We start from the raw sequence: 23601 nt of genomic DNA, 5'->3' as shown, positions 1-23601 counted from the left end.
ACACATGCCGTAAAGATTTCCAGGAAATTTTCCATCAACAGTTTAATTTAGGTTAATTCATGCTAGGAAATTCTTCAGTTGAGATGATCTGCTTATTTCTGTTCATTCCACACTTTTATGCTTTTTTCTTATTAACCCATAAAGACCCAAATGTCCACCACTGACCAAAAACATCTGCTGATCTAAACTCTTGATCCACTAATCCTATCAATACATGTAAATAATTGGTGTAAAATGCAGTTTGTCATCTTTTCATGGTCATCAGATATGACCCATTTGAACTATAACATTGATTCACCTGGAAAACCCATGGAGTTGGATCAATGACAGTGGATGGAGACACTGGGTTTATGTTCAGTTAATGATATATTTTACTGGAAAAGTCACCTTTTCTTCAGTTGTTGTCTATTTTGATATAATAACCTTTGAATTTACTCTGAGCTTTTATGAACATCTACATGATCAGTCAATTAGAAAAAGGAAGACAGATGGTTTTCACAGGAAAAAATGCTAAATTCAGAGAATAATAAATAGTGATAAATCATTTAGCAAAGGTTAAATAGAGAGAAAATATCATTGAGGAACTGCCACAAAAGTCACACTGGGTCCTTATGGGTTAAAGCTGCAAAAGCCAGATTTAGAGTTCTAAAATACATACCTTCCTCCTGCAGCTCTCTCTTCTCTGTCCAAGTCAAAAGATCAAATATAAAGATAGATGACCTACCGTCACTTCCTGTTGTTGTAGAAAAGTGAAGCTACTTTTCCAAGTTTTCACATCAAATCACAGAACAGAGCAGTAGAACTGTGACCAGGTCAGGTCTGAGGGAATCTGATCAGCGATTGGTAATTTAACCTGTGTTCTGCTATGTTGTTTATTAGTGTTCTAATTCTGATGTTTTTTGTTACTTGCCTAGGGACTACAGGTGCAAATTAGCATTTTAGCTATAATGCTGCATATGTACATCTGCTGCTGTTTCAATACAGATGTGCACTGCCCCAAATAAACTAATAGATAAATTCAGCTGCCAACATATTTAACCTGTCTGAAAAAGATCAATCTATGTTGCATGGTAGACTTTCTTCAGCCTGAAAACACATAATTTAGATGCAGAAGTCTCATATCCTTACAGACCACTTGCATCACAATACACTGAAAGGTACTTATGTTTTGGGGAGCGGGGGATTGCACAGTAATGCTAAAAAATTATGAAGCTACAGCTTTAATGATTTGACACCAATGCTCTGCTGATAGAAGCAATAATACTGAATGGTTGTGGGTATTATTTCTGCGGTACTCTGACAAAAAATGTCTTCATACTTATTTTAGCAGTATTTAGCCAATAAAGTTGCACAAAGGGCAGATTAAAGGTCCTTTAGACAGTCTTTACTTATTGGGTACATTAGAAATTAGCAAAGCTAAAAAATTCCAAGTTGTGATTCCTAAATCCAGGACAAGAATGTACTAAGGACAGAAGTCTGGAACACTCACCATACAGTACAATCTGACATGAAGATAAGGTTTAGGGTTAGTCTGAGTTTTTTTTCTGTAAATTTCTGAGGACTTAGGGCTGTTCCGCAGTCCAATTGTAAAGTGACTGAGGGTTCTTAAGCTCTTAATGGCCTCTTTGTGTAAACTGGGACTTCTACAGAATATTGTTTAGGGAATTACCCATAGTTCATAGTGTCATGGCATTAAACAAAGGTTTACCAGGGGAATCCCTAAAGCATTAAAAACGCACTTAACAGCAGGGGTACCGGAAATTTGAAGAGACACTACATGCATCAACTCATTAAGAATTTCTTTTTTCTTTACTTTATGATGCTGTTTATTTGACAATTGCCTCTCCTTCATGGAAAATAGCAATTTGGGAGGCATTAAATCAGACAGTTGGTTCCTAAAGCACCTTGTTGTGAGTACACTAATCTAAAATAAAAAGTCTCAAACCCACAAAGGTATGAAACATTTGTTTTTTTTAACGTCAATATAATGTCAATGTGCTGTCCCATTCCTCTTCCTAGTGTTTTGAACCCATGCAGCCTTTTAAATCAATAAAATCTGTAAAGGTTTAGTGATCAGGGTTTAGAGTGGAAGTAGGATAACGGAAATATTTTAAAATATGTCTGTAGTTATTTAGAACATTTTAGTTTATTAAAGATTATCATGTAAATTGTGTCTCATCACATGACTAAGAGCCCCCATTTATAAGCTGAGGACTGTTTCTGGGGTGCCCTATTATAAAATGTATCTTGTAAATGAATTGCCAATTTTGACTGTTTGTAATAATTTTGTTATAAATTGATTGATTGATTGATTGATTGACACAGACTAAGTGCACAAAAAAAGAGGAGGATGATGAAGTACAGGTGAAACCTAGAAGCACTCGGAGAGCGCAGACCTCCGCCAGGGCTAATCAGTGGGCCCCCCCGATCACCACCAAAATTTAATCATTTCTTCCTTATCCCATTTCAAACCCTGAAAATTTCATCCAAATCTGTCCATAACTTTTTGAGTTATGTTGCACACTAACGATCAGTGGCCCCCCCACCTCCGATCACCACCAAAATTTAATCATTTCTTCCTTATCCCATTTCCAACAAACCCTGAAAATTTCATTCAAATCTGTCCATAACTTTTTGAGTTATGTTGCACACTAACGGACAGACAAACAAACAGACAAACAAACAAACAAACAAACAAACAAACCCTGGCAAAAACATAACCTCCTTGGCGGAGGTAAATATAAGGGTGGTTCAGGGAATCACACAGGCTGCAATGAAATGACTGGTGGGTGTGTCAGTATAATATGACAGGAAGTAGTAATATATTATGAAACCAAGGAAATGGGACTTAAAGGAAAGGGCAAGACAGAAAGTTCTTAGAGAAGGGTCTCAAACATGCGGCCCGGGGGCCAAATGCAGCTCGCCAAAGGTTCCAATCCAGCCCATGGGATGAATTTACAAAGTGCAAAAATTCCACAGTCAAGGCTGTGGAACTCATTTTAGTTCAGGTTCCACATACAGACCAATATGATCTACAGTAAAATACAGTCTACTCTCGTTATACCGCCAACTTCCGTTCACGGCCAAATTGACGGTATAGCGAAAATGGCGTTACAACGGGTTGCGTCCATAATGTGCATGTCTTTACTATATGATGTCTATGCTGCCTCCGTTAACCCGTTCTAATTGCGTTTCTAAATAAATCTTGATTCTGTTATGTTGTAAGGGATCATTTAAAGTGGGGAAACATTTTAAGCATTATTATACCATGTCGGGAAATGACACCCCATCATCTTGAGGCTTTGGCTTAATCCCACGTCCTCTTCCCAACATCCTGACCTACTGAGTGTTCTGCGATAAATGAACGGTGGCCGTTCCATAGACCTACTCGTAGCTTGTCGCGATCAGCGTCTGGCGCGTTTGTTTCAGTGCATTGTTAAAATTTATGTGTACTCGATGGCAATCACACTGGCGGTATAACGGTCGGGAAATCAATGGTATAAGTGTTGTTTGTGCATGGAACTGGGCTGGCGGATGGCGATAGGCGGAAATGGCGGTAGCTAATGGAATAATGCATTGGGGATTTTTGTGCAATGGTTTTGGTCGGCGGTGAGCGAAAATGGTGGTATAACGGCGGGCGGTTTAACGAGAGTAGACTGTAATAACATAATAACCTACAAAAAATAATGACTCCATATTTTCTTCTTGGTTTGATGTGAAAAAAAAATTACATTGTGTCTATAAATAATGACAATCTCAAATATTTGTCTTTGTTTTAGTGCAGAAAATATTAAATTATGAAAATATTTACATTTACAAACTATCCTGTAATAATAAAATGTGAATAACCTGAACAAATATGAACAACCTGAAATGTCTAAAGAAAATTAGCCCAATTTTAACTATTCTCTGCTTGTTACTAAGTGTTATTGTCTTTATAGATCTGATTCATAATGCACATGTAGAAATGATAAGTTGAGGCATAATATTGCAAAAATTGCACTTATTTTTCTTAAAAAAAATGTCTGTTTTTTCAGGTTATTCATATCTTTTTTGTTTGGATAGTTTGTAAAAGTAAGTATTTTCATAATTTCATGGGGGTTTTTTGCGCTAAAACAAAGACAAAAATTTGGAGTTGTCATTATTTATAGGTTATCATGTTATTCTTTTTCTGGTCTGGCCCACTGGAGATCAAATGGGGCTGAATGTGGCCCCTGAAGAAAATGAGTTTGAGACCCCTGTCTTAGAGGAAGTTCAATGTAAACTGTCATGTTGGTCCGTTTACAAATGCAGAGAGAATTTCAGTCATTACTACAGCTGTGCCCAGTATGATTGTGTACACAAGGAAAATCCATTAAACCCCATTTTAGTGGGAGGTGACAGAAATCTTTTAAGCCTGGCAACCGTGGTATAAAGTTTTAAACATTTATCGGCTACAAACAGGAAAAGGTAAAGGGCAAAATGGGGAACGATGGATCACAGAAGTAAACAAACCATGACTGTCAATAAGAGCTGTGTACATAATGCTCAACACAAACACAACTATTACTGATCGTGATTATGATGGATTGATTTCCTGGGGGCCACGTTTGATTTAACCAGCTCCTTTTTAGTTTAGTTTTACTCATCAAATAGGAAAGAAGCAGAAAAAGTTTCAGGAGCGGACCTCTTTGGAATATGTATGAGTGTTTTCTGAAATAACCCTACTCTGCATGCATGTATTTGTGTGTGTTTGCCTGGTTTGCAGAATACTAATGGGTGCCTGAACAGCTGCAATAATGAGGTTTGTCATGTCTGCGCAGTCTGGAAAAGTTAGAATCACTGAAGCGGGAACTTAACATGGTGTGGTGAACACACTGCACAACATCTGTGAGTTTGATGTACACTGGATCAATAGATTCAATTGGAGAATGTAATATATGAAACGGGATGCCCATGTCATTTAGAAGCGCACAGATGGAAGAAGATGAAATGGATGTGGTCGGTGTATGTATGTTACTGTGGGTTCCCAACCTGAAGAATTGATGCTATATGTCGTGTCCATGACGACAGCCTCTCTCTCTCTCTCTGTCTGCCTGTCAGTCTGTTTCTCTCCTCAGTGACAGTTGACAGCTTTAACACAATGGAGCCTTCGACTGGGCCCGGCTGTCACTGACACTCCTCTCACTTCTCCTAATTTCTCCTTGTCTCATTCTTACTCCCCTTGTTTCTCCTCTCGTTTTTCCTCTCCTTATTTCTGTTCACACTGATTCTCCTCTTGTCTCCTTTGTTTCTCCTTTCCTTGTTTTTCCTCTCCTCGGCTCTCCTCATTTCTTGTTTTTCCTAATTTCTCCTAATTTCTCCTCTCCTCGTTTCTCCACTCCTCATTTCACCTCTCCTCGTTTCTTCTCTCCTTGTTTCTGCTCCCCTCATTTCTCCTCTATTCTCCTCACTTCTCCTCTCCTTGTTTCTCCTCTCCTCTCCTTGTTTCTCCTCTCCTCTCCTCTCCTTGTTTCTCCTCTCCTCTCCTCTCCTTACCTGAACTCAGAGTGCTACTTCTAAATGCAGTGTTTCCTCTACCTTGTATGAATTATGTGCAGAACCTTTAAGCCTTTTGCCAAGCCTCAAAGATTAACAAACCATAAAAATTATTTTTCTTTAGGAGACCAAAAATACTGTGTATCCATCTAATATCCATCTGTTGTTAAAATGTGAGCTTTTATTTATAAAACAGAATTCTGTGTTGCCTTCATCAGAGAGCAGATCTTTTTCACATGTCTTTGCGTAAGTTGTAAAAAGTTTAGCAAAAAGTTGGGACACACTGATTATGAAATTAATGTCATATGGCTGATGACAATATCAATGTTATTTTCTGTTTTTGTTTTTCTTATAATTTTCTCCCATTTTGAAAGCGAGAAAAAAATACATAACTAATCTGCTTTTAGCCCTTCATCATCCTGTCTTTGAATGAGCACATATTTCATTCATACAAATCTATGAAACAACCATGTATATAACACAACAGATAATATCATTCACTGCCATCTGTAAAATGTCATGTTATTTTCTGATACCACTGGTCAGCCACTATGTCTAGTATCATCAGTTAAAAGCTTTATATTGATTTTGTCACCTCCAAAACATGGGTAGGATAGATTATTTTGAGAGTTGTTTTTATGCATACATTTTATACATTTTTAAAGTCACCTTTTCAACACTGACGTCCTTGGATTCAAACAGTGTATCTCTATTTAAATTTGTCTAAATGCAGATCTTTAGTTGTAAATATTGACCAGCTAAACAATCATATCCTATAGATATGGATTTCTCATTTTCATTTTGTTTGTGTGCTGAAATACATTTTCATGCTTGCTCATCAATAGTGTGTGCTAAACAACCTCAGTGACTTTGCAGTGTTGTATGTGTGTGTGTAGGTGTGTGTAGGTGTGTGTGCGTGCGTGCAGGACAGGCCAATTTGTCCTTTGGTACAGGTTGGATCATTTTGTGCCTTTTGATTAGCTGCTGAATCAGCTCCACGTACGTACTTTGTTGTCATTGTCCTGTCGTCCACTGAGACATTTATGGAGATGTTACTGCATGGACTACAAACCTGGCAACAGTGTTTGGCCTTAACTAGATGGAATGAGTCAGGAAAATGAGTAACGATTCAGCTGACTACAAAGGAGATGACAGTCAGCTATTGTTCTGCATGCTGTGAATAGGATATATATATATATATATATATATATATATATATATATATACAGTCACAGAAAAAAATATTAGATCACTCTTGTTTTCTTCAATTTCTTGTTCATTTTAATGCCTGGTACAACTAAAGGTACATTTGTCTGGACAAATATAATGATAACATCAAAAATAGCTCATGAGAGTTTAATTTCAGAGCTGATATCTAGCCATGTTCTATGTTTTCTTGATAATAACCAAAATCACTTAAGCTCTTACATCAATAGCTATGGCATTGTACTGCCAAAACCAGTGCTTTCAGGCATTCCATGTTTTCTTTTCTGTCTGTTTTAGTCACATGATACACACAGGAGTTAGTACTTGATTGCATAACCATTGTTTTTGATGACTTTTGATGGTCTAATCATTTTTTCCTTGATTATATATGTATACAGGGTGGGGAAGCAAAATTTACAATGAACATTTAGTTGTTTTTTCTCAGCAGGCACTACGTCAGTTGTTTTGAAACCAAACATATATTGATGTCATAATCATACCTAACACTATTATCCATACCTTTTCAGAAACTTTTGCCCATATGAGTAATCAGGAAAGCAAACGTCAAAGAGTGTGTGATTTGCTGAATGCACTCGTCACACCAAAGGAGATTTCAAAAATAGTTGGAGTGTCCATAAAGACTGTGTATAATGTAAAGAAGAGAATGACCATGAGCAAAACTATTACGAGAAAGTCTGGAAGATACTATTAAAGAAGAATGGGAGAAGTTGTCACCCGAATATTTGAGGAACACTTGCGCAAGTTTCAGGAAGCGTGTGAAGGCGGTTATTGAGAAAGAAGGAGGACACATAGAATAAAAACATTTTCTATTATGTAAATTTTCTTGTGGCAAATGAATTCTCATGACTTTCAATAAACTAATTGGTCATACACTGTCTTTCACTCCCTGCCTCAAAATATTGTAAATTTTGCTTCCCCACCCTGTATAGTCTGGATGTGTTCATTTTAAAGCAGAGTCAGATGTTTTAGCACTTTAATAGATCAGGTCAGCCATATCAGGTCATTGCACTGCTCAAGGTCCCTCTCCAGGTGTGAACTCATTTACATGAAATATAAATTGGAGTCTTCTGATATTAACTCAACGACCAGGCTGAATGCCAGCTCTATATGCTGCATACTGAAAGGTTCTTCTTAGGGTACACCACTGATGAAATGGCGCCAGGTTAAAAAGGGCTGCATGCTTTTAACGGTTTAATCTGTATATAAAGAACATTTGAAAGTCACAAAAAAGCTGTGTGTACTTATTTGCAAGAACATCATTGTCTGGTGTACAGTCGTGGAAAAAATTATTAGACCACCTTTGTTTTCTTCAATTTCTTGTTCATTTTAATGCCTGGTATAACTAAAGGTACATTTGTGTGGACAAATGTATTGATAACAACAAAAATAGCTCTTAAGAGTTTAATTTCAGAGCTGATATCAAGCCATTTTCCATGTTTTCTTGATAATAACCAAAATCACTTCAGTTCTTACATCAATAGCTATGGCATTGTACTGCCAAAAACAGTGCGTGTATGTGTGTGTTAATGTGTGAAATAGAACCAGAAACAGAGCATGTGTGTATATGAACATGAAGTATATTGAAACTAGAAGAATCAGGCATACTTCCCCCAGAGTCCCATATCCCTATAATTCAATCCATCATGTAAAAAATTAAATAAATAAGGTTCTGTCTCTTTACATGAGTTTGCTCCAAACTTTAAGGTGTTTATTCTTAGCCCATGTCCTGCCCTTCCACCAAGTTTCATGAAAATCAGTGCTGTGGTTTTTGCATAATCGTCCTTAAAGAAAGATTTACAAAGTCACCTGAGTGATCATATAACCACCTTGTCAGAGGTAATAAATGTAAATACTTTAATCTATACTGACCTCTAGTGGAGGTTGATTGAAGTTGCACTTGCTTCATTGAACTTATGACTGTCATGTGTGTATGTGTGTGTGTATGTGAGATGTGGCTTCCACTCTACACTCATTCTTCACCCTTTATGTGTAGTCTCACTTATTTTTCCTTGCTCACTCTTCTGTGACTCAGACTCCCTCCTGTCTTATTTTGTAATTCTCTCTTACAATCTGCTCGTCTGTCCTCCCTCTCAGCCTTCTTCCTAATTCTCTTTTTTCTTTCCCAACAGTATTCTAGCAATCCAGTACCTGCACATTGGCATTGTGAAATTCACTGTGCACACACTCTGATTTGAATTTTTTTCATGTTTTCATTAATAAAACATTGTTTATTTCAAACCATGCATGGGCAACTAGACTAGTTTTGTATATTTTATTTTCCTCCTTGCACTGCTGAAGAATAGAAATTGCTCCTGTTTTTTGTTCTACTATCTCCCTAACAGCTGTGTTGCTTTTTACTGGAGCTCCCCACATTGTTTGTATGCTGTGCTGCCAGCCCACCTATGTTGCTGCATCACATGTATTGTGTCTTCTCGTGGGGCATAACAGCAACTTATACAATCGTGCTAGTTAATAAGACACACTGTCAGTCCACTCTAGATATAAATCAGGTAAATAAAGGCAGTCATTCAGGTTGGCTGAATAGTAAATTACTACTAGGCGGCTTCTTGTAAACCTTTACAATAGGAGATAGATCAACAACTCATGTCTTATCAACATGTTACATGACAGCGTTTGCTTGTCCATGTTTGTATACATATAGTACATGGCACAAACTATTATATCATGTGATTACACCCATAAATGGAGGGGAGACCGGGCTGTGCCACAGGTTATCCGTCAATAAACCTGTCTCACATACAGACACGTACAGTCCTGTCTGTTGGGTATGTGGGATTTTGAGCCATTTTTCATCCTGATTGGCGCAGATGGTAGCTATGGAGGGTTTTATGTACTTGTCCTGATGTCATTAGTCTCACTGTTTCACTGGCTGTTTATGAGAAGAGGTGAGTGACACGCTCTCAAAATAGGTTTTCTATTTACTTCTCAGTGCTATTTATGGCTTCTCAGTGGGAATGTTAATGTTTTTATGATGTTTTGTGTCATTTTTATTACAAGAAAAGACTAGATCATTAACCTAGCACTCTTAATCTGTCTTTCACTTATGATTTTTGCATAAAATAGTCTGATCTTTGCCCTCTGTGCCCACTAGATGTCCCAGTCTAGCCGACCCAGAATTTAACAAATGCCTCCTTTAGTGGTTTGTCAAACTCTCTCTTCTCTCATGTTCTGTTATATCTGTATTGATCACTCTGGGTGGCTCAGCTCATTGTGTGACTTGGAAACTAAAGATGGCATTTTTTGCCAGACATCTATCTTCTTATCGATTTCAGGCATACTCTCTATGTTCGCCAACTATTCACATGATGCCGTACAGTCAGGTGAGATTACTTTGTGTGATGACTGAGTGTAATCGCAGTAATCACAACAATTTTCTGGAGCTCTTTTCTGTTCTCGGCAGGCGTTTGTTATGATGAATGTGACTTCATGTAAGCAGTGAGTGTCTGTTTGGGTGTTTTTTTTCTCTCTGGTCAGTCGAGCCTTATTGAATCAGAGATCAATAGACATGTTCTCCAATTAGCACATTCTGTGGATTAGAGAATGTAACATGCAAGGGTCGATACATCCAGACACAGTTGTTGCAGTTTATCTCTCATGTAGTTTCAACCTTCAGCACTGAGGAACATTTATTTTTATGTTCTGCACAATATGAATGCTGCCAGCCTGAAATCTGTCATAAATCCTACTCCACTGCTTCAAGTCACAGTCTGTCTACCTGAGGTGAACGTTTAATGCTCAACTGTCAGATAAATGATTCATAACATTCCCTGGAGACCCAGGGTTTTTACATATACACAGGCAGTACAACAAATACTGACATATGAGTTGATAAATCCATTCACTTGAGTTCATCATAAAACCGATGAACCCATCAGTAAAAACGTAAGGATGATTTGGCTTCCTTTCAGTGCTCACATCTCACTGCATCTCTTACAGTATATTTAGCAGCAGCAGAAATTTGGAAAAATCAATAGGAGCTTGAAGGGAAAACAGAGAGGAAGTGAAGTCATTTCCAGGTTTTTTTAGAGCCAAGCCAACTGTGATCTTATAACTCACATCTTAGACAAGATACAGGGAGAGAATTGCTGCGAAAAACTTTTGTTTCCTTGGCTTTCTTGATTAGTAGCACAGAGAATAGGCTCTGTGGAAGCAAATTCAGACTTATGGTAATATTTGTATTGTAGAGTGGCTAAACAGTAAAAAAAAAAAAAAAAAAAAGTCTAAACTAAATAGCAAAATAATGTTGCGGAGATGAACCAAAAATACTGCTTATGCAATAAAAACCAGTAAAACTAAACAGACATAAAAAGACGAACTGTGAAAAAACAAAATTAACCCTTAAAGACCCAAACAGCAAACCATCTACAGATATAAACTGTTTAATACCTGTTGATCCACTAATCCTATCAGTACATGTAAATAATTGATGTGAAATACAGTTTGTCATCTTTTCATGGTCATCAGATATGACCCATTTGGACGTTCAGAGGCTCCATAATGAACATGGAAACACCATCATCTTCTACGACATTGATTCACCAGTAAAACCCATGGAGTTTGACAGATGACAGTTGATGGAGACACTTGTTTTTACATTCAGTTAGCAATATCTTTGCTTAAAAAGTTACTTTTTTTTTTCATTTATTTCTGTTTTGATATAATTAATTTTGAATTTACTCTGAGTTTTTCATGATCATCTACATGATCTGTGAATTAAATATAGAAAAATACATGATTTAAACCAAAAAAAATGCAAAATACAGAGAATAATATTACAATAAAAGTTGGTGAGAAATAATTTAAGAAAGGTAGAAATAGAGGAAAAATTCATATGGAAACTGCTAAAAGTAGCACTGGGTCTTTATGGGTTAAAAAAGAGGAAAGTAAATGAGTGAAATGAATGTAATAAAAACATCTCCCCAGCATTACCGACAATTTATTTGGATTTGTAATTTAATTAGAATGTAAAAAATGTTCACAAAGGAAACCTGAATTAAAACATTTTGAATATAAAAACATACACCTTAGATTGAAATAGCTGAGGTGATAACTGTTTATTTATTATATTTACAGACAGAAAATTATTTACTGCAAGATTATTGAAGTAACACTTTCAGATGTGGTAGTGAGACCCGTTGCTAGGAGGGTTATGGGTTTGCACAACTGAAAATTATTCCAAGTCTGTACAAGTGCAAGTCATAGATTTGTCTTGAAAAGTCTTATTCAGGAGAAATAAATATGCGTTGTGTATGTGGAAATGTGTCAATGAAGAAGAAAGAAAATGGGGAATACAAGTAGAGGACACATCTGCAGGTTCAATTTTCTGTCCTGACAGCCAGAATGAGGTGAAAAATCCTCCAGGAGGGGAGAGATGCTGGAGGGTAATAAAGAATAGATGCATCTTCCTCCTGTACCTTGCAGACCGCCACACAGTGGGATCTGACCTCTGTTGCTCAAACTCTTCACTTTGTCCTTCCTTTGTTCCTTCATGTTCTGTTTCTGTCTGTCTTTTCTTACATCTCATTACTCTACTCCTGCCACCGTGTCTCCCGGAACAACCTGCCTCGCTTCTCCTTTCCTCTCCACTTTCTGTTTCTCCCCTCAAATGACAACTCCTCGATAAATAAGTGGGCAGAGAAATCATTTTTAACCAACAGGCCAGGCTCAGATTTCTCATCTTCTCTTTCTGTTGCGAGTGTGTGGTTCAATATTTCTCTGTTTACATCTACTATGTCTGCAATAGGAGCTCGGCTTCAATACAGCCAATATACATTATGTTGCTGCCACACAGTGAAGAGAAACAGGTCTGCTGTGGCGTAGCGTTTGTTTGGCTTCACACCATGAGGACAGTGACGTCATGTGAGATTAGGTTTCCTATCACCTTGCCTGACTCGTGTGTGTACGGTTGTGTGTATCTGTGTGTACATGTAGACATAGGGATCCTCAGTGATGCTTCTTAATGAGGCATGTTGCTGTAAAGCTCAATTGAAATTGTACAGAAATGTCAACAAAGAGAAACAGCAGCAGAGGTGGATGCAGACACTGCACATTTGTCAAACCCCTGCTGTCATGCTTCTTTCAACCTTTCCTCTCTCGAAAGAAAAGGAGACGCATAGTGGGAGGAAAAGACAAAGAGTGAACTTTTTTTTTTCCCCAATCTGTTATTTTTGTAGCATGAGGTGAAGCGATACCCTCACTGGGAGCCATGCTGGGAGGGGCAGGAAGGTTGTCTAACAGTAGCCACATGCACTGCCAGTAGGTATCCCAAATTCACCTGATGAGTGACAGACAATATTACACATGATGATAGATGCAGGAAAGTACCAAATCATTAATTCATGAATGTGTGAAACAAAGACAAGATAAACTTTACCCATACAGAAACCTGATATATGATGTAAGAGTGACGATGCCCTATCTGTTATCGATAAGGTGATACACTATTATCCCATACATACATTCCCTGGATATAAGAGAAGACATAAGAAGAAACTTTATTGATCCCACAACGGGGAAATTCACTGCATAAAGATCGTGCAAAAAAAAATGATAGTGATAACACTCTATATGCTATATACATACTTACTTAAAAAGTAGAATTGCTGTATATATAAGTTTATAATACGAATGTATATGTAATGAACAGATGTATTGTACATACATAAAGATGCATATTGGTATAGGTTTAACATTTATGCTACTGTACAAAATTGTTCGTCTTTCTAATACTTTTCATATACTATATAGTCAGTATGTTTTTTATTTAAATGGATTTATTTATATGTGGAAATTCAACTTATGTACATACAGTACTATGCTAAAGTCCAAGCCAACTTTACTTAACCCTTTATCAGGCAAGTGACTATTTTTGGTAATTTCTGCATACATTACAAAACAGTGACAGCAACAGTTCTAAAATACATGTTCCTTTCACCTTATGTGCATTTTTCTTGTATTTTTGATATTTACTTCTTGGATTTTTTTTTTTTTTTTTCCACTTACAGGTAATAAACCAAACATGGCAACTTCATTGACCTTGATTTTCTACATAACACAAAATTTCACAAAAGTAATAAAGTCCAATACAACACTAAGGTTGAAATTTTGAATTTCAGAGTATTTCTATGATACCCTATAAAGGGTTAAGATACAATCTGGATAAATGTGAAGTATGAACAGCAGTAAAAACTAAAGTTTCAGGGCAAAACAGCTTCTATAAACCAAAGTGGTTATAATTTAGTGTGACCTCCCTTTTGCCTGTCTTAGACCCTTTTCTTCACACAATATGAGATTTATTGCATAATTTTCTCACGTTTTACACCAGATTTCATTTAACACATGACATATATTTCTAATTGTTTGTGCTGCTTTTTGTCATGGGGTCAGAGGTCACACTAAATAGTGACTTTAACCTTTAGAACCCATTTAATTTAGTTTTTTTGTAAGTGTTTCCAGGCTGTGAATGTATTTCCTGTATTTTCTTGTATCTGAAGAAAAGAGAATTAAATATGAAATATGTAAATGAAATATAAAATAAATATGTATCCTCAATTCAACCCTGCACAGAGACTTTCGCACAGTGCTGTATGTTACATTTATAGCCTGCACAGCAACAAGACTTACCTATTTAGGTGTGTTTATTCTAACTAACTACTAGTAGTTAGTTAGTTCAATAGACTTGAACCAAATGGCAAAAAAAAAAAAAAAACTCTTATCCAAGTTGAATGAGCAAAATGCATATCACTTTCTTTTCCTGAGGGCTCAACGATTTGGCAGAAAGATCATACTATGATCTTTTGAGGTAGAATCATACATGGAAGTTTTCTCACCTCTCATGAAATGTAGGTGAGCAACTAGAACTTCAAAATTTGTTGTATCTGTTTGCATTAATTACATAGAGTGTGACCATATTAGTCCGACTGGAATTTTAAAATGAATCAAAAACATTTTCACAGTAGCGTAACTCTTAAGCATCAGCGTAAATCAGACTTACTGCAAATCAGACCCATGGCTGACACACTTTTAATAATTCTACATCAGTATTTCTTCTCCAGCAGCAAAACAATAAATTGCACAAACTCTATATATTAGCATAGCCCAAAACTGGGTGTGAATGCAGACTAAAATATTACTATAAATTGTCTGAAATAAACTCACCGGCCTCGTGACCTGTACTAGCGATAATACTGCATCAAACCCATCGATTATTGTGCAACACTCACTGTAAAATATAGTATTTGTGCTGTTTAATGGGAATTTTAAATTATTATCAGTGGAATAATCCTATTTTCACAGCATTTATATATTTAGAATTTTACAGACCTTATAACAACATTAAGATTAGTCACTACCTAAGATGCTGATAGTAGTTGATACTGGTCATAAAATGTATGATGATGCTCACCTCTTGGTTGATAATAGATTCTACATGGTATGACATGCTTAAAAACTGTAAACATGTATCTAGACAGTGCTACATTAAGATGATGAAACCATGTAATTGCACAGCAAAGATTTCCCTTAACGACTAGTTAGTTAGTTTGTATGTGCGTGTTCACAATTTGAAGTTAATTATTTAACTCTGTAAAGCCTGAACCACTGAGTCACTGACAGAAAATTCCGGTTCTTTGAAACTGGAGCCTTTATTGATCCTTCTGAACAACCAAAAACTTTTTTTTTTTTTCAGATATCAATTTCCATGTATGAATTTCAATTTTGTATCATCAGGTCTCAATGCTCAAATATTATTATTTTTTAACAAACAAAAACATAATATATCACAAACGTGTCTAACAAATTGGTAATTCCTTTTCAAAATTGGCAAAGTTCTGCCTCCTTCCTCATTAATGACAATCTTTTACTCTCACTGAAAAGTCCACTGGTGAATGAATTCCTCCCTCCTGGTGGATTATCTGTGTATTGCATGTATCTAATTGTATACATCAGGTTTTTCAAGAAAAAAAAAAATCACACTTACCATGTAGAGGGCTTCAAAACTCATGTCAAATATGATACATTTGGTGTTGTAGGGATAAGGTAAGATTCAAAAGCATCTACAGAAATGTATTAGAATAAATAATGCATTGTGCTTTCATTAGTGTAGAAAAATTCAATATAAACAGAATAAAAATTCAAATAATTGATTTTTTTATTACCCCTGGCTCTTGCCACAGGGTATTGTCATCAGTTCGTTATCCATCTGTCCATCCATATGTGCAAAAACTTTGGCGTGGACTGAAGGCCGAGGGTTTTCAAGTGTAGGCAGCTTATGTTTCTATTCATATGGACATTTATGAATAAAGAGGTGGTCGACAGTTTCTTGAAACTGCTTGAATTCCTGGGCTCAGACAGACACTGTGCTACATTAAACAGACTTACAAAAGTGTATATGTACAGCAAGTCTTTAAAATATAAATACATTTTACAAGCGAAGACGCATTAATGACACTAAAACACAAAAGTGGTCATGGATAAGCCCAACTGAACGTATTTTTCCAATCTTCCTAATGCTAAATTGAACAGCCATACTAAGTGACTGATGTCAGGTTTGTACATGTTTTAGCGAATAAGAATTATAAGTCCATGTTTGGTTTCCTGCATTTTACCTTGTTGGAGTCCTTTTTTGTCCTCTCAAAGCAATTCTACATTTTGGACTTCCAGCAGAACAGAAGGAATTAATAACCAGCCATGTAAATTATAATTATCAAGTTTTTTTTCTTTTTTGACCAAAACTTCATCTTATTGAGTAAGATTTGGTCAACTCCTAGCTGGCATTTTTTATTTTTAAAGAAGTTGACCATTTTGCAGAGGGTGTCTGTGTTTGTTTCTAGTCATTTACACTTCGAACACCTTTATGAGAACACAATACACCTGTTTCACAAACAGCTTTTCTAACAGTACTGCCTGTGTGAGTCATTCTTTTAGTATTTCTGCACCTACTTTCCCGTTATGTCACATTTAAACTATGCTTGGCAAACAGGTTTTTACTCTCAGTATCAACAGTAGCAGTATATTTAGATATATTGATCCTACCTCCCCCCACCCTATTTTTATCCTTATCTCTGATGTGTTTCTCTAAAGTTTGGAGTTTTTAATCCTAGGGCCAAAAATCCTTTGCTCACCGAGCTCTAATAGGAACACGTCTAAAAAGTTAATGAGACGTTGCATCGACCCGAAGGCATATGAGCTGCAAACTACAAATAGCGATCTCCGTAAAGAGAAAATACACATTTAAGATGGGACTTGAATGCAGATGAACATGAATGTATTTATATTTTCTTTCCATTAGTTAAATCTGGCTTTAAACGCTCTCTTCCAGTTACCAAGGAAACCACATTAGGCAAATCAATGGAGGTAATGTCACTGGAGAGGGAGGGTATACCTCAACTCTCTCACCCCGCCAAACAATCTCTGTCTCTCTGTGTTTGTGTGTCTGGCCCACTCTCTCTCTCTCTCTCTCTCTCTCTCTCTCTCTCTCTCTCTCTCTCTCTCTCTCTCTCTCGGTCTTCCTCCCTCTCTCTAATTTTCTATGCCATCTCCCACTCATCCTCTCCCCCTCTCTTTATCTGCTGCCTCTCCCTCACTCACTCCCTCTTTCCCCCTCACAACACTCGCTTCCTGACAACCACTGCCAAAGGACTAGCAGGCGCAGCACATTCCCAGATTCCATCACTTGACGGGGTCTGGAACAAGAAAAAGAGGAGAGGAAGGAAAAAAAAAAAATCCTAACTTTTAGCCGGTTGTTGTGACAACTTGAAGCTCTCCTTAGCTGCCTGTAGCTCCAGTGTTATGACTTCTACTACGGGATAAAGGTGCTGACTGAGGCCAGATGTTGGATGACAGAAGAAGAGAAACGCACCCCAAGTAGCTAAGCCAGCATCCGCCTTATTTTCCCATCCATTAACATTTTCACAGATCTGTTTTAAGTAGGAAATTAGATTGGATCAAAGTGGGAAGTAGACTGACGACGGCTCGGCTGGACTGAAGTTGGAGAAACTTAGCAGTTTGCGTGCAGTCTGACAGGGCTTGTGTTTCTGGCCGGTCTCGGCCCGGCTCGACCCAACCTGGCTCAGTGGCACAGTGTTGGGCGATGACAGACAGTTGTCTCCCAACATGTTGAGTCTGGATGGTTTGGAGATGATCGCTGTGCTGGTGGTCATGGGTCTCTTCATCAAAGTCCTGGAGCAGTTTGGGATGTTTGAGCCTGTCGGCGGGGAAGGTAATAGGCTTTCTGCTTGGATTTGTCAGTGTCATAATGGAGAGGTTAATGGTTGAGTAAAAACTGTGTATGCGAGTGTGCGTGAGCTGATTTTATCATCTGCACTGACCCTTTCCTTCCTGACTGGGCTGCGAGTCCTGCCTGAGGGCTTGGGTTACCGGTGCAATATGGGCCTTGCAGCACACACCCCTCTGTCAATGCCTGTCACACACACACACACACACACACACACACACACACACACACACACACACACGCATGCACACACATACACACACTACCTCAGAGTAACTTTAGCTGTGTGTGAGGCCTTCCTCTGCCCCTGGGGTGTGTGCTTTTACCCTTTAATCGATAACACTATGGACAGAGTGGGTCTGAGTGCTGTGTAGAGGCGCTGTCTCACTGAGGGAATGTCAGCTTTACTCTCAGCACTCTCATTAGCCTTATAGCCTTAGAATGGAGCTACAGTATGTCAAAAGAGAAACTCTGACTCATTTTTCTTCTTTCCCCCTGCAGAACATAGGTCAACATGTCTTATGGTCGGGTGCACCTGCTGTGATTTGAGAAACTAGGCTCGATTTAAAAGGGTTTAACTAAATGTCATCGTGTCAGTAAATGTGAAAGAGAGAATCTTTGAGCTCATTTGAGGTAAATCAGCCATGTATTCGATTACATATTCTATTTGCAAAAGTCATTAAAGGCTGTTAAAAAGACAGATTTTCCAAAACATATGCTTAAAACCCATGAGCACATAGTTGAGTGAAAAGGTCCTTCTGCTTTGGCTCACCCCCAAAAACTGTCACCATGCCTCGTTTGGCCTGTCTTATCTGGATGACCTGTGTTTTGTCCCCTCCAAGTCCAATCTACTTTACCTTGTTCACACTCACTTATCTCTTCTCTCTAAGTGACAACAGAAAAGATGGGATTCTTATCTCTGTTCTCTGTTTTTTTCATCTGCTCGTTGCAGATGCTCAAAGGGACCTATCCCCTCTGGACAGAAGTCAAAGCTGACCCCTGTGCTTCAAGTTCAGTTTAAGTTTTCCCCTAATCACATAAACTTTGTCTGATACAATCAAATTATCATCACATCCATTCATTTAACACGCAGTCGCCCATCTTTATCTAAACTTACGGTGTATTCTTATGGATGCTACATGAGTGTATAAGAGAAGACCTTTATCTGTGATGTACCTGTTGAACTGGACCCAACAGTCAAGGTGTGCCAACAGCTCTGTCATCTTAAGAAAACTCCCCTTGAAAACCTATTGTTCAGGCTTTTAATACAGCTTTTAGTATGCCTATTTATATAAACAACGAAAACACACACTTAAGGCTCCATTTACATTCCCATTACACTCTAAGCATTAGTCTTTGGTATATTTTGGTCATTCTTTATGGAAAATGGCAGCCCTAATAAGTATATGTGTGTGTCTGTGCCAACTCCCCCTATAACTACTTAAGATAATGAATTTTCTCTTTAATGGAAAAACTTACTCCAGATGGCAGGATGACTGTATTACTCAGACTGAATGGCTTAGGACCAGTCTGCATTACCCATAAGACACTGGGACATATGCCTCTTTATACAAGTGTCTGTGTACATTCTAGGTTCAAGTGAAAAGCAACTTTGCAGTTTTTATAACATAGTGGTTTTGATTCAGTTTGTATTTTGATCTATGTGACAGATTAATTTCATCAGTGTGGTTTTTTCACAGGGCTGACACATTCACAGTCATTTTTCATGGATCTCCACTCTTTTGCCAAGCCAGTTTCACAGCTATTAGACGTATTTCATTTTTAGTATAGTGAGGTGCGAGGCTGGAAGGATCTTCATCTGAAGGCAAGTCAGTTTTAGAGTTGAAAAAAAAAAAAAAAAAAAAAAAGACAGAGAATGAAAATATTATTTGTGGTTCAGCTGCCCTCTTCTGCCAGACTCATCTTCCTAAACTAATACTGAGTCATTTTCTGGTGAGGCAGAGCAAGACAAGTACAATAAAGAGGCTCTGAGACTCCCATTACTTTAATTGCTGACCCTATGCTAATTTAACACATACTCATGCACACAGTTTAGTGGAAAAACTGAGAGGAAGAAGTGGGTGAGTGTGAATGCAGGAGAATGTATATTGTGTGAGGTGTGCTCTGCTCTGGCAGTTTACAAGGCTCTGATAGATTTAAAGCTAATGGCTAATGGTTGGAGTGAGCTCTTTAGAGGTTTATGAGGTGGAAATTGAAGCGTTGTACAACGGTATGTTCTGGCATGGACTGGATGGCAGCATGCCTGAGGAAAAAAAAGTTTCTAACAACACAGTGGTTTCCTCTACCTCGATGTTCTACTAATATCCCCTTGATGATTTTATCAATTTGGTAGAAAATTTCAGCCACATTTAGTGCACAGAAAACTTCCAAGCGTGGACGTTATGCTGAATTTTGTTTCCCAAGCTCCTTTAAACTGTTACAGTTAATAAAAGTAAAACTTTTAAGCTCTGGTGTTTGGATATATTTTACTATTTTGTTCAACAATAACAGTATTAAAGCTGCATAAACTGAAATTATGGCTTCTCTCCTCTTGGTCAAAATCAGAAAACTAACAACACTGCAAAAACCAAAATCTTACCAAGTGTATTTTTCTCATTTCTATAGTCAAAATATCTTATCACACTTAAAATAAGACATAATCACCTAAAGAGTAACTTTTCAGTGAGATATAAGAACTTATTTTTAGACATGTAGATCTTGAAAATCTTATTTCAAGAAATCTTACCAAGATAATTTTCACTTGTTCCATTGGCAGATTTTTTTGCTTGAATTAAGCAAAAAAAAAAAAAAAAAAAAATCTTGAATTAAGCAAAAAAGTCTGCCAGTGGAACAAGTGAAAATTATCTTGGTAAGATTTCTTGAAATAAGATTTTCAACATCTATTGTGTAAAAATAAGTTCTTATATCTCACTGAAAAGTTACTCTGTAGGTGATTATGTCTTATTTTAAGTTTGATGAGACATTTTGACGAGAAATGAGAAAAATACACTTGGTAAGATTTAGATTTTTGCAGTGAATAAATATAGATGAACCTGGTATTGTTTCATGCCGTTATGGAAAAGCCTCATCTCCATATTTCTGTTTCGAGCCACAGAATAGAACAGTAGAGTCACATCAATGTTGTATCTGACGGATTCTGTTCACCGATTGGTAATTACAGCTGTCAGTCGTGGATTTAACCCACCTACCTGTCTGAAAACCTATGATTAGCCAGAATCATGGGTTAGAGAGTCATAGGTAGATTGTCTCAAGCATGAAAACACAGATGATAAGAAGATGCATAAGTCTCCCATCCTCTCAGCCCACTTCAATTAAAATATGCTGAAATACAGTTTTGAGTTTTTGCCCAGTGACACTAAAAAACTCTTAAGAGCTGCAGTTTTAAGTGTTTTATTCACTTCCTTTTTTGCTGTCTATAAGTAACTGAGCAGCTGCTGTACTGTATACGATACTGTAATGTACTATGATTTTCCTGGTTGCACACTTATAGTATGAACATTGTGGCATCTTGCCATATGCACCGCTGTCTTTTCAGCCTTTGATTTTAGAATAAATTGAACTGGCACTCGGCTTGATGAGGTCTCGGATGTCAGGGACATGTTCCAGTGCTGCTTCATCACTTCTGAACAGCCTCTGATACTGTAATACCTCTTTGTACTTTAATATCTACTCACACCTCATGTACCAGTAGGATGTGTCATATGTTAACCCACTTGCAGAACTTTGGTTTTGTTTATGTTGTGGTATCTATCAAGTATAAACAAATATGACACAGTTAATCAGTATGCATCAATTAAATGAGGTAGAACTAAAAAAAAAACAACCCAGTATGGTTTTTCACACTTTATTTCAGTTAAAGTCTCTCTAAAAATGTGCTGAAATGATGCATTCATTAACAGAATAACTGAGTGTACAGAGCAGTTTTTCTTTTTCCGGGGAACCCACTTTTTAAAAATGACAAAGCGTTGTGGCCCATTTCACAACAGGCTGTATCTACAAACCGTAAAAAGAGCTAAGTTTTGTGAGAAGTAATATTCCTTATCATATTTACTGTCTATTCTGCATCTCATTATAATACATGATAAATATCTTTTTATTTATTTTATGCAAATTTTATTGAAAACATATTCACGTTAAGTACTTTATGAGACAAGTATAAATGTATTTAGGCATTTAGCAGTTAAACGACTCATGTTTTCTTTTACTCATCCGTAAAAGAGACAGATATATACAAGTAGGGCAGTGGTTTGCTTAAAAACCTTATCAGTGTCAATGTCAGTACTTTGGTGCTACATTTTAACAGACAGAAAACTATTTTGGGCATTACATTACAAAACTTTGATTATAGTTTCAGCTTCTCTGTGATTTGCAAGGTCAAAGTAGTGTCATATCATTAGCATAAACCTTGTTTGTTTTTTTGTGTATGTGTTTTTTTTCTTTTTCTTTTTTTTTACAACATGATTTAAATTTTTTTTTTAAAAAAAAGAGTACTTTAAGTTTAAATTATTCAGAAATATTGAATTAAGATAGTAAATGTGTTTTTGTTGTTGACTTTTTTTTTATTATTATTTTTTTATTTGTTATTATTATGATGTGAATGTGATGGTAATGCTGTATACGTTTAAGTTGATATAAGCAGTGTATTAGTTGAAAAGGATAGGCAAAAAAATAAGCTTTTGCTTCTAGCCTTTTCCTTTTTTGGTTTTTATGTTTATTACAATTGATGTACTGAGTACAATGATTGATGTAAAACCAAAAATAAATTCATTCATTCATTCATTCATTCATTCATTCATTCAAATTAAGTGGTCTGAGTTTTAGTTTTATGTTTCAGCACCATGGCATTTTTCTCATGAACCTAAGTTATAAAACCTCAACCTAGCTTTACTAGCATAAGAAATAGACTTTTTTTTACGTGATTACAAGTATTTCAATATTAATTTATTTTCATTTATTGCTGACCCTGTATCGTCATTTTGTTCTGCAGTGCATCTCTGATATAATTTGCAATAAGAGTGATCTGAATCTGAATTAATAAATAAAAATGTATAAAGCAGTGTGTACATGCTACATGCACTGATTCTGGTGAGATTTACTAAGTACTGAAATACGGCATCAAACAACACCTTTTTCAATATGAATAATCTGCTCTGTACATTTTGATCAGCTCCATAAATGTATTGAAGTTCAGTGTCCATCCCTATGTTATAGCCTTTTCATGACATAAGATTCGATCAGAACAATATGAACAGTACCAACAAAGCATGTACCTTGTTGAAATACAAATTTATCTGGCAACCCAGATAAAATCTCCTGTGACCCACCTGTGGGGTGCGACACAGTCACTGGGAATTAATGGTGAAGAGACTCCAAAGTGGACCAACATCCCTTTGCTGCATAAGATCAAACTCAGCAAATCATTTTTCCTGCTTAAGAGGAAATTTGGCTATGATCAGCACTGAGGTGTGTGTGTATGTGTGTGTGTGTGTGAATGGACAGTATGTGAGAGAGGGATAAGTGCAGATAAATTGCTTAGTGGTCAGGAGAGGACCCATTTGTGTCCAAACTCACACACACTCTCA

General features: G+C 36.9%; 1 protein-coding gene across 4 annotated transcripts in view; it reads left to right on the top strand.

The window, feature by feature from the left end:
* LOC115433783 (Kv channel-interacting protein 2) overlaps window positions 1-23601 on the top strand; it is a 166842-nt gene that overhangs the window by 114998 nt on the left and 28243 nt on the right. The window contains exon 1 of one of the 4 annotated variants that reach the window (XM_030155277.1): window positions 17359-17983. The exons of the other annotated variants lie outside the window; for them this stretch is intronic. Coding sequence (XP_030011137.1) covers window positions 17878-17983 — 106 coding nt within the window. The 5' untranslated portion in view covers window positions 17359-17877. Of the gene's footprint in view, window positions 1-17358; window positions 17984-23601 lie in introns of those variants that run through there. 4 annotated transcript variants of the gene reach the window in all.

The sequence above is a fragment of the Sphaeramia orbicularis genome, chromosome 15, assembly GCF_902148855.1.
Source record: "Sphaeramia orbicularis chromosome 15, fSphaOr1.1, whole genome shotgun sequence".
NCBI classification, from domain to species: Eukaryota; Metazoa; Chordata; class Actinopteri; order Kurtiformes; family Apogonidae; genus Sphaeramia; species Sphaeramia orbicularis.
The sequence above is the reverse complement of the archived record's forward strand: the minus strand, read 5'-3'. Positions and strand labels throughout refer to the sequence as shown.